This window comes from Mandrillus leucophaeus, unplaced genomic scaffold (genome assembly GCF_000951045.1).
Source record: "Mandrillus leucophaeus isolate KB7577 unplaced genomic scaffold, Mleu.le_1.0 Scaffold479, whole genome shotgun sequence".
Lineage (NCBI taxonomy): Eukaryota > Metazoa > Chordata > Mammalia > Primates > Cercopithecidae > Mandrillus > Mandrillus leucophaeus.
In genome coordinates, this window is record NW_012105131.1 from 136733 (window position 1) to 148751 (window position 12019).

The 12019-nt window shown below is 47.2% G+C and overlaps 1 protein-coding gene across 1 annotated transcript in view; it reads left to right on the forward strand.

The window, feature by feature from the left end:
- Positions 1-11048, forward strand: part of EIF4H (eukaryotic translation initiation factor 4H) — a 14663-nt gene extending 3615 nt beyond the window's left edge. Inside the window, exons 2-7 of the mRNA XM_011995222.1 lie at positions 626-813; positions 3736-3800; positions 3885-3981; positions 4330-4389; positions 8644-8781; positions 9084-11048. Coding sequence (XP_011850612.1) covers positions 626-813; positions 3736-3800; positions 3885-3981; positions 4330-4389; positions 8644-8781; positions 9084-9223 — 688 coding nt within the window. The 3' untranslated portion in view covers positions 9224-11048. The remainder of the gene's footprint in view (positions 1-625; positions 814-3735; positions 3801-3884; positions 3982-4329; positions 4390-8643; positions 8782-9083) is intronic.
- The last annotated feature ends 971 nt before the right edge of the window (positions 11049-12019 follow it).

Below are 12019 nucleotides of genomic sequence, written 5' to 3' on the forward strand. Positions count from 1 at the left end.
GTGGTGGCGCATGCCTGTAATCTCAGCTATTCAGGAGGCTGAGACAGGAGAATCTCTTGAACCCGGGAAGCAGAGGTTGCAGTGAGCCGAGATAACTGCAGCCTGGGCAACAGAGTGACAGTCTATCTCAAAAAATTTTTCTTTTCCTTTTTTTTTCTTTCTCTGGCCATTCTCTATAACATAGTCTTTTTTCTTTTTTTTTTTATTTGAGGCGGAGTCTCACTATGTTGCCAGGCTGGAGTGCAGTGGCATGATCTCAGCTCACTGCAACTGCTATACCCCCGGTTCAAGCGATTCTCTTGCTTCCACCTCCCAAGTAGCTGGGACTACAGGCGTGCACCACCATGCCCAGCTAATTTTTATATTTTAGTAGAGATGGGGTTTCACCATGTTAGCTAGGATGGTCTTGATCTCCTGACCTTGGGATCTGCCTGCCTCAGCCTCCCAAACTGCTGGGATTACAAGCGTAGCCCTCACACCCAGCTATAACAGTCTTAAGGTGCATTCGAGCAGAGTGCCTCACTTGGGGTGTTGCGTTGATGGCGTAGCTCAGCAGAAGACCACTTTACTTGTTTTGCTTGTTCCACTCTGGGCACACTTGAATCCTGTTTGTCTCCCCTCATAGGTCCCGCGGCAGTGCTGGTGGCCATGGTTCCCGTAGCCAGAAGGAGTTGCCCACAGAGCCCCCCTACACAGCCTACGTAGGAAATCTACCTTTTAATACGGTTCAGGGCGACATAGATGCTATCTTTAAGGATCTCAGCATAAGGAGTATACGGCTAGTCAGAGACAAAGACACAGATAAATTTAAAGGTGAGTTTGGAGGGTTCTTATTGCATATTACTGTAAGGGGTAGGGGAGGATGGGAAGGGGTTCTAAATAAAAATAGATTTGTGAGCCAGAGGCTCCAATCAGAAAAGTATTTTAAGCATTTGCCTGGTCTACGTAGTTGAAAGAAACATAACTCTTCAACTCATAGCTCTTCAGTTTACTTAGGGGAAAATGTTTTGTACACAGTGTAGTTCGTAGAAATACATGGCGTATGCCCAGGTTTGTGAGCCTGACCTGTACAGCAGTCCTGTCTGCCAGTAAAGGAGTTCCCCAGGAGAGAGAGGAATAGCGCTGAGGACTCTTAGGCACATTTCTCCTGGAATGACTCGTAGATTTTTCTTGGTAGTTATCCTGTCATCCAGTTGTCATAAAACCCAGAAGAAAAGGAGCCAGTGCTGTCAGTGTGCATTTGTAAATTTGGAGTGTGCTTGGGAGGACTGGCTGAGATTTCAGATGTGGTGTCTATAGGGTTGTGTGTCTGTAGGGTGTGGGAGCAAAGAGCAGGAAGAAGGGATCTGAGCAGCAGTCTCCTGCCTGCAGGGCTTCCTGAAGGAAGTGTGCCTGCTTTGTAAGTGCACAATGCTAGATCCCAGGATGTTTGGCCCGCATAATCCACCCAAAAGCACATCTGTGACAAGTATGAGGTAACTTATGGCCGGGAGCTGTGCCAGCAGTCGAGAAGGCCTTGCTGACCTGGGTGGTTTTGTGTGTCGGTGGCATTCTTAATCTTTTTGACTTGAGAATCTGAAGCCACATATAGTGTGTAATCAAACAGTGAAAGCAAACATGTTAGTTACATTTGTGAAAGTAAGCTCCACCAGTTTGCTTGCTAGCAAGCATTAGGAATTAAACTTTGGGTAGGAGTGTGTGGGTGAGCCTAGCCTTTGGGCTGGTTCAGTCGCTGCAGTCTTTGGAGTTTGGCTCATAGAGGACCATCTTCACTTGAGCAGCTCTAGAAGATGAGGTCCATGATAGGGCGTCTGTTGCCTCTGTGAAGTTGGGGATAGTTTTCTCCTTTATTCTCAATACTGAATCCACTTAGGGAGGAAAGCTGGGGGACATCCCTCCAGCCAAGGCAGTATTTTTTTTTTTTTGAGATGGAGTTTCGCTCTTGTTGCCCAGGCTGGAGTGCAATGGTGCGATCTCGGCTCACCGCAACCTCCGCCTCCCAGGTTCAAGAGATTCTCCTGCCTCCGCCTCCCTAGTAGCTGGGATTATAGGCATGTGCCACCACGCCCGGCTAATTTTTTATTTTTAATACAGACGGGGTTTCTCCATGTTCGTCAGGCGGGTCTCGAACTCCCGACCTCAGGTGATCTGCTCGCCTCGGCCTCCCAAAGTGCTGGAATTACAGGCATGAGCCACTGTGCCTGGCCTCCAAGGCAGTATGTGGTTCACACATAGTTGGTAAACAGGGAAAGTTTGGACTCAGGCCTTCAAAGCACTTGCAGTCTAGTGGGCTTCAAAGGTGAAGTGTGACCTGGACGACGACTGACGGTGCCCACACTCGGAGACCCCTGTCACCCTCGCTGAGCCTAGGGTAACTCTACAGGTAGCGGTTGCAGATTCTCTCAACGTTACCTGGACTCATCAAGCAACAACTAACCAAACTCTCCATAGAGGCACATCAATGGTAGGGTCCAGGAGATCACCCGAGTCACCTTCAACCAAATGCTCCTGCATCCCTACACCCAACTGCCAACCTCAGACCCTGACTACGCCCCCTAACAGCGGGAAGCAGCCAGACAGACCATGGCGCCCTAAATTCTTATAATCAATAAGAGGTTGGACTGTTTGGGTGAGGGGGAAGGGACAAGATGGAGGAAGGTGAACAAGATGGAGCAGTCCCTGTTGTTTCCGGGTTCTTCATCACAGATTTTCCCGCGCCCGGGAAAGAACCAAATCAACTGAGCATGCGCAGAGTGCCGTCAAGCCAGGGACACCGAAATTCAAGAAGCCACTCCTACACACACGCCCCAAACTCCTCCCCTTCCAGCTCCCAGGCATAAAAGCCCGCTGGCGGCAGCGTGACTTCTTCGGCCCCCGCATTCGTGGACCGGAGAACATCACCTGAGAGCCCCGGCGCGACTTCCCTGGCCCCCCACACCTGAGGACCAGAGAACCTCGCCGGAGAGTGTGTGCATATTTGCAATAAAAAGACTGCCACTTTCTTACGTTAAAAAAAAAAAAAAAAAAAGTGAATTGTGATTAATAAGTTATTATACAGGGCAAGGATGCTGGGGGAGAGGGCATGCAACGTGCAGTGCCAGCATCTGGGGAGTAATGAACTGGATTGAGACTGCAGACAGCAAGGAAGGGGCAATGTCAGACCCCTGGCATCAGGGACACAGGTTGTCAGTAACATGTACTTGGACCTAGGCCGTCTGTCTTTTAATTAATATTCAGAGAAGAATGCCCTGGTTACCAAGGATGTGTTTTCAGCCTTGTGAAGCAAATTTGATATCAACTACCTGAGTAGTAAGTTAAATCGGCACTTTAAGCCTCTTTCTTCAAAGCATTTTGGGTACCAAATTTGAAATCTATGAAACCTCATCCTCACTTAGATTAAATAGTCATTCAGGAGTCAGAAGAGCTCTGCAAATGGCCTGAGAAAGGTTTGAATATTATGGTTAAAATATTAAAGAAGAAAGCTTTCTAGAAATGCAGCTGTTATTTCAGTGCATGTTCAGTTAGCATTTTCTGACTGATAGAATAGAATTGAGAGGGAGGAATGCCAGTCAGGTTCTATCTGCTGATAGTAAAGTGTGCTTCTTCAGGCTCTCCTAGTCTGCCAGCATCTAGACAACAGATTGGTAGTTGTGATGTGGAGAAATAGTATGAATAGATCTTCCCACATCTATAACCCAGAATTACTTGAGGAAATCGGGGTTTTTTCTTTTCCAGGATTCTGCTATGTAGAATTCGATGAAGTGGATTCCCTTAAGGAAGCCTTGACATACGATGGTGCAGTAAGTATCCTCAGGTTTTCTCTGTCAGAACAGTTGAGATTCTCTTCTTTGCCAATACTTACACTATTTTCCCCTTATCATTAGCTGTTGGGCGATCGGTCACTTCGTGTGGACATTGCAGAAGGCAGAAAACAAGACAAAGGTGGCTTTGGATTCAGAAAAGGAGGACCAGATGACAGAGGTGATTGGTTCTTCTAAGCTGAACATAAAGACTTACAGTATGCCTACCAGTTCCAACTCGTTCCTAGTAGAACTCGATTATCTCATTATAATCATATAATCGATATGATAGGTTCTTGTGAGCTTTTAAAAGTTTGCGTAAAATCCTAGAAAGAACGGCTGATGCTTCTGCAAGCCTGGTTTTTGTTTTGTTTTGGTTTGGTTTTTTTCTGTTGGAAGCAAAAACTCTTAAAACGATTTCACTGAACCTTCCACCACATGAGTTGAATGTCTTCCAAATGAATTTTTCCATGTTTGCGCAGCAAGGTAATGACACGACCTCAACTTTATCTTTTTTGTGTATCCTCAGGAATGGGTAGCTCTCGAGAATCTAGAGGTGGATGGGATTCCCGGGATGACTTCAATTCTGGTATCAGTATTTAAAGCATCACCACTTAATTTTTCCTAGGGGCCTTGCTGCTGCTCTCTGTTTCTTGTGAGTAGTTCGCCTGGCCGGACTACTTATTTAGTTGCTTTAACAAACAACTCTCCTGCAAGGTGCCTAGGCATGCAAGTAAGCCTCTGTGAGAGCCTGTGGGGGCAGGACTTGAAGGCTCCACACTGTGGGCAGGTGAGCCCCACGCACGTTGTGTGGTCACCTTTGTTAGGCTGCAGCTCCTGGGTCCTCGATCTCACTCAGCAGTCTTTCTCAGACTCTAGCCCAGGGAAACTCCTCTGTGGTTTTGTGTATGGCACCAAGAGAAGTACTGTTCCTTCTAGAAAACATAGGATAGAGGTTTGGGCTCTTACATGGTAAAAGGTCGTCCTGATGGCCTATTTTTTTCTTGGAAGATTGTGGGGAGGTCCAGTCCCTTCATGGTGGACATGATCCATGTCGCCGTTCTCTCTCTCAGGCAACGCGGGCAGACCAGCTGGTGTCATAGCATAAAGCGTCAGTCCGCGCGCCAGGCGTCTGCTCTGCAGGGTGATTTTCAGCATTTTTTTCATCTCTACTTTCTGTTGTTTAATTACAAAAGGATAAATTTTTAAAATATATATATATATGATAAAAACTTCAGTCATAACACAGAAAGGTAGGAAAAGAGAAATAAATTTGTTTTCTTTACCACAAACTTGGGATGTGCTCTCATACTGTGCTGTATAGAATGTCAGCACCGTCCCCCAATCAAAACAAAACTGGTGTAAAGTAATGGGTAAGTATGGGAGGGACTGGTGCACGCTGTCTTGTGAGTCTGAGATTTTTAAAAACTCAGCTTTGGCTAAACAGGTGACTATCTGTTGAATAATATAGTTCTTAAAAGTCTGTAGCCAGTCAGAAATGAGCTTATTCATAAAAGTGCAGTATGGTGGAGTCAGTCTGTAATTTTATGTATAAGCTGGTCTCTGACTGAAACGTGCAGCAGCTGTCTTCTCAGAGCCAGCCAGCAGCTCCAGGCACGGCCTTTCCCTGCCAGTTTGGTATTCCAGGTACTATAGACGTTGTCCACATACTAACGTCTTTCTACCCTTGGCTTAGCCTGGCCACTGGCGCTCAAGCAGAGACACAGCGAACACGGCCATGGCCTTGCTGCCACCAGTTCCAGTGGGAACTGCAGTGTTTTGGTGACATCTCAAACCTGATGTGGGCTCACTCGATGGAGTCATGGCTAATTTGATACTTTATACGTTATTTGTGAGAGTAGATATTTTTTACTTTTTAATAGGATGGTGCTGTTTTTTTTAGTGAAACGTGCTCATTGTGAAAAACAAAATAGAGCAACAGAAAAGTACAAAGAAAGCAAAAACATTTCACCATCAGAAATAGCCAGTGTTAAACTAAGCTTTGCAAAGAAAACTCCGAAGATTCTCAGGAATATTTTGCTTCCTAGAAACCCACCAACAGATGTGATGAGAGATCCTTGTTCGTGGCAGACCTCTGCTTTCCTGCTTAATTTCCCACTGCTTAGTTCCTAGGCGATTTTGAAATGAGACTTTCACTTGGTGTTAATGCACACCGATATTTGTCTCTGCTGGGCTCTTGTGCACCATCACGCACCTGGACACACAAGTAGCAGTTGTGTTCATCTGCTTCACCAGCGTGGTGTGAGCTGATTTGTTTCATGCTGGACATTGATGGTGGAAATCATTTAATCTCATAGTAAAGGATGTAAACTTTGTACTCACGTGGAAGGGTACACTTCACAGTTTAGTTTGGGGGAAGCGTGAAGTTAAATGTTGGAATACTGACTAGGCTTGTTCACTGAACTGTGTCATGTGGTGGGTAAAAGACTGTAAAGGACTCGACTGTATGCCTCCCAGTGTATTTCCCCTAAAGCAGTGCACCTATTGGTCCACATCTGTTTAGACTTGTTTTCATTACTTGGTTTGTCAAAATTGATGTTATTTAACTCAGTCTCTGAACTGGGTGTGAGATCCCCGATTGGTTTCCAAAACCCTTGCCACCTTTAAAGAATAGAAATCGGCCCCACTGGGGGGGTGATGCAGTCGGCGCTCGTCCTTGGAGGTGGTTCTGTGGAGTTGCTAGAACACTGAATGAGGCACTGTGGCACTGCTCCTGTGCGCCTCGGATCACATTTTCGTCAGCTGATCATACCTAACATTGCTTTATATGACTTTTTTTTTTTTTTTTGAGACCGAGGCTCACTGTTGCCCAGGCTGGAGTGCAGTGGCGTGATTTCGGTTCACTGCAAGCTCCGCCTCCCGGGTTCAAGCGATTCTCCTGCCTCAGCCTCCCAAGTAGTTGGGACTACAGGCACCCACCACCAAGCCCAGCTAATTTTTATATTTTAAATAGAAACGGGGTCTCTCCATGTTGGTCAGGCTGGTCTCAAACTCCCGACCTCAGGTGATCTGCCCACCTTGGCCTCCCAAAGTGCTGGGATTACAGACATGAGCCACCGCGCCCGGCCTATGTGACCTTCATTTTAAAGATGCCTCATTTAATGTTAGTGTTGATTTATTTAGTAGTGTTAACATTGAACTCAGGGCCAGCTATAGTAAATAGTCTGTGATGCCATCATTTCAGCCTGTTAGAAAGCTTGTCCCATGCCGGTTTTGTCTGTAAGGCCCCTCACAGCCAGCCTGCACTTAGGAACAGCAGACGGCACTTCACACTGCACCTGGGGCCACTTTAGACAGCGATGTCACCGGAAAAAACCCAACACTCATCATGAAAAGACTTGACGGTTAAGAACTGAAACAAGCAGAGCGTTGTCTTTTTCTGCCTTAGCTGGGATTGTCGCATCTCTGCAGGTCCAGGACTGACTGCAGAAATGCCGCTGGTATCCAGCTTGGGATTAAACATGAATTTTAGCAACTGGGTGGGTTTGCAAATATGGAATCTGTGGATAATGAGGATGACTGTATAGTGCATACTGTGGGCTCTGAGCGTTCTTCTCAAAGAGGAGCTCCCTGAAAGCTTGGAGCCTTGGCACCACACTTGCAGAGTAGCAGCGGCCACCCCTGAGTGTGCAACCAACAGCAGCAAGCTCATTTGTTTAATTACAGTTTAACTTCTTTTTGCCAGTTTTTTTTTTTTTTTCTCCCCCTTGAAACAGAGTCTCACTTCATCACCCAGGCTGGAGTGTAATGGCGCGATCTCGACTCATTGCGCCCTCCACCTTCTGGGTTCGAGTGATTCTCCTGCCTCAGCCTCCTGAGTAGCTGGAACCCCAGGCATGCACCACCATGTCTAGCTAATTTTTGTGTTTTTGTAAGGACTGAGTCTCCCTGTGTTGCTGAGTCTGGTCCTGAACTCCTGAACTCAAGTGATCCTCCCACTCGGCCTCCCACAGTGCTGAGATTACAGTCGTGAACCGCTCTTTTTACTAAATTTTAACCTCAGTAGTTATACAGTTAAAAGTTTAGATTTCACTTAAGTACAAGCCTAAAGGCCCCTTAAGACCATTGAGAAAATACTCTTTGCTCCTACACACCAGTGAGAATTCCAGCATTTCTAAATGAGATGCAGTTTACTTCTGCCAAGAGCCCACTTAGCAGGCACACAAATGAATGGGGAAAGAACGCTTTGCCCCCGAGGAGGCGCTGGTGGGGGTGAGGCCCTGTGCTCTCTGCTCATGCCCCTCTGTAGGACATGGCCAATTTTGGGGATAACTGCTTTGTTTACCACACGGGTGCTTTGCTTGTAGAATGGCCCACACCTGAAATGCAGCCAAAACAGGAAAATGGGGACTTTGTATTTTTATTTTGTCTTCATATAGCTTTTTCTTGTGTTTTTTGTGTTCTAACTCGTAAATACTTCTAAATTTCAGGTTTATCTTATAAAATAACTGTATGGATTTCTATTAGAAAATAGGATTCAACCTGCTTTGAGGCTTTCTTGTTTTGCTTTAAGCCATATTAAAATACAGTTTCGTGGTATTAATATTTTTCTACTTTTCCTGCAGGCTGAGCATGTAAACAGCTCATTTGTTTGCTCTCCTAAGATCCTGATTCCTTTTGCTTTGGGAAGTCTGTTAGCACTGCCAGTACTCCACATTGGCATTTGGACCCATTTTTAACACACTGTATTTTGGAGATACTTCAGATACTGGACAAACTAAAGAATTTAAAATTAAACTCAAACAATTCCCAGAACGTTATTCTATAAGCAGCTTGGAGACGATAGTTTGAAAAGTATTTCAATGTCCTGTTTCTTCCTCAGGCTTCAGGGATGACTTCTTAGGGGGCAGGGGAGGTAGTCGCCCAGGTGACCGGCGAACAGGCCCCCCCATGGGCAGCCGCTTCAGAGATGGCCCTCCCCTCCGCGGATCCAACATGGATTTCAGAGAACCCACAGAAGGTACGGGCTCGTGTGTCAGTGGAGGGCATCTTGTCCTGATGGGATCATCAGGTTCACACCCCATGGGGACTTGGCATTCCTGTGGCACACACTCCACGTTCACAGAGTTGTCGGCATAATAGATCCCCGCGTTCTCTAGAATAGCAAGTTCACTTTGGTCATTAGAGCGTCTGCTGATGGGGTAGCAGGCCAGGTGAATTTTAGAAAGTGGGCTGGGTTGCTGACAGCAACATCAGCGTGATCGTTTTGCTGGATGTGGAATGGGATCCACACTCTGACGAACTCTGCTTTTTCTCCTCCAGAGGAAAGAGCACAGAGACCACGACTCCAGCTTAAACCTCGAACAGTCGCGACTCCCCTCAATCAAGTAGCCAATCCCAACTCTGCTATCTTCGGGGGTGCCAGACCTAGAGAGGAAGTCGTTCAAAAGGAGCAAGAATGAGCCTGCGGCTGGGAGGGAATGGGGCGTGGGCGGTTAGAGCAGGACCACAGCCTGGTGAGTCCCTGGGCAGCCGTCCTGCAGCCGCCACTCCCGCACCTGCCATTGGCCTCCTCACAGCGGAAACACAGCTTGTGAGTGCATGTCAGCTGTTAACAAGTGGTTTTTAGTACATTCTGGGCTTTGCTGTATCTATCTAGTGCCTGTTTGTGCGTTTTTTTCTTTCTTCCGCTGCTTCCCCATTTTCCTTCTGTCCTTTTCCTCCTGCTCCTTGTTTTCCCAGCAGCACATGGGGTTCCTTGGAGGAGCGGAGGTGGCCGCCGTCAGCGGGGGGCGTTTGGGCTGCGGTGCTGCGTCATTTTTCTCCTTTGCTTTCTCGTTTTACTTTAGACAGTGGCCCAACTCCAGGCGTTTCCTTTCATTTCCTCAGTGCTTCTCTTCTCACCTGCATGTTGAGTTCTGTATTGCTGGGGCTTCCAACAAAAACCAGAGTCACTGACAGGGAACGGCAGGGACCTTGTTGGTATCTGGCTGTGATGAATAAAGAGAATCGGAGGCACCTTGTTTTCACAACTAGGATAAAAGTATCTGCAAGGTCCTTTCCATTCCTATTTGGAGGGAGTCCTGGCTCCATGGCCCCCTCCCCAGTGAACTGTCCAAGCAGATGGGCTCACACGAGAAACAGACTGAAAGTGGGGGCCATAGAAGAGCGGTATGGAGTCCACGGAGAAGATACAGTGAATGCTTGCATGCATTCACACGTGTTTGTTACTGCTGTTTTGAGGCGGTGGTCCAGCTAGTTCACTCCTTTCACCGGGCGTGGTCAAGGCTCCCCTCTCTGGCAGGGTGCAGCGAACGGCCAGCTGGGTTCTTTTCTGCTGGGCCAAGGCGCTTTGGGGGTGGAGGGGGTGGTGCTGGCGCTGCGCTGGGCTGACTGCAGCGCTGACGCGGCGTTTCCCCCCATCCCTGTTGCCTGTGTGTTTGTGTTGATCTGTTCCTAGTATAGGCAACATAATGAGATACTGTGCTTCCCACCTCCCCTTCAGTTCAGAGCCAAAATGGGTCTAGAATCTGGCACTTTACTCATTTCCTTTGATTAAATTAAATTGTACTATGCAGAGCTGTCAGGAACCTTCAGATAGCCGTAGAGGACTGCAGCTGTCTAGGTCTGTGGCCACATCTTGGGGACACACTGGATTGTTCCCATGTGCAGAGTTCAGCACTTACTTGGGAGTGCTAGGGGTTAGGCTTTTGAGCTTGAACGTCTGTGTGTGAACAAATGAAAAATCCTTCAGTACCCAAGTCCCAGTCTGTCCTATGGGGAGCAGTTTGGGGGCGGCGGGCAGCAGGAGCCTGGGAAAGAGGCCCTCGCCAGGTGATGGCCGGGCCAGGGTGGCCTGGAGCGCCCAGAGGAGTGTGCTTAGTAGTTGGTCACCAGCTGTCATCCTTGGCTTTTCCTACTGTGTCTTTGTTAAAAGGCCTCAGCAATCCACAGAACTCACTCTCTCCTTCCTTCCACCTGTCAGCTTCTCTGCTTCCAAGATAAGAACCATTTGTGTAACACCAATACTCAACTTCAGAAAGACATGCATTATGTGGTTGCAATCAACCCCGATGCTTTCAGATGACCTACTTACATCTTCAGTGTGGATAAGATAAAGAACAAAACAAATGCATCTAAACCTCTGGGCAATCCAGTTGACTTTTAAATGTAAGAATGGAATTCCAAACACTTAACACATTCAGCTATATGACAGAAAGTAAATCTATGGATATGGTATTTTGTGAATGATCTTTTAAATAAAAGAAAACCTTACGTAATATTTAATGCTTGCCTTTATTTTTGAGTTCTTTTTAGCTGCTCATGGAATGTAACAATTTTAAATTTGGGAAGCCCCACTGAAATGGAAGAGTCTACTGTAATTTTAATTCTGGGATGAGTGAAGTTATTTTAAAAGCTGGTGATGATTAGAAATAGGATGCCAGTTTTTTCCCCTCACTTGCTAAAAATGTCCTTTTTCCAACCAGGCAGAAACCTTGAAAGTCTGGCTGTTATTGGTTAGGTAAAGGAGCATCATTTTTTTTTCCCAAGATGGAAGAAATCAAGCATTTACACAACATGTGGCTTTCTTTTAACAACTGCTTGTAAACGAGATGTTAGGTGCCCCTCATGGCTAGGAGGGCTGCTGCTTCCTGACAAGCAGATCCTGATTCTGGGGAGGTGCTCCTGTACTTTTGCCGTTGGGTAGTGTTAAAATTGACTTAGTAGACAAGAGCTGAGTGGGCAAGGTGCGGGGCATGGGTGCATGTTTGGCAAAGCCCTGGCTGGCTTGGGAAGGGCCTGGCCAAGGCAGACCTTGCCTACCTTGAGGTAGGAGCATTGTCTAGTAATGGAGGGCCGTGGACCACGACTCAATTTTAGTAAGGTGGGCAGGTGCTGTTCAGGTGGGGGCCTAGAGTAACTCTCCTGCCTCAACTGCTTCCTAGCCAAGAGTAGGTGGTAGAGAGGACCGGTATTTCAGAGACAGGGTCTCCCTCTGTCACCCAGACAGGAGTGCAGTGGCACAGTCATAGCTCACTGCAGCCTCAACCTCCCCAGCCTCCTGAGTAGCTGGTACTAATACCCCACCAATTTTTTTTTTTTTTTTTGAGGTGGATTCTTGCTCTGTCGCCCAGGCTGGAGTGCAGTGGCCGGATCTCAGCTCACTGCAAGCTCCGCCTCCCTGGTTCATGCCATTCTCCTGCCTCAGCCTCCCAAGTAGCTGGGACTACAGGCACCCACCACCACACCTGGCTATT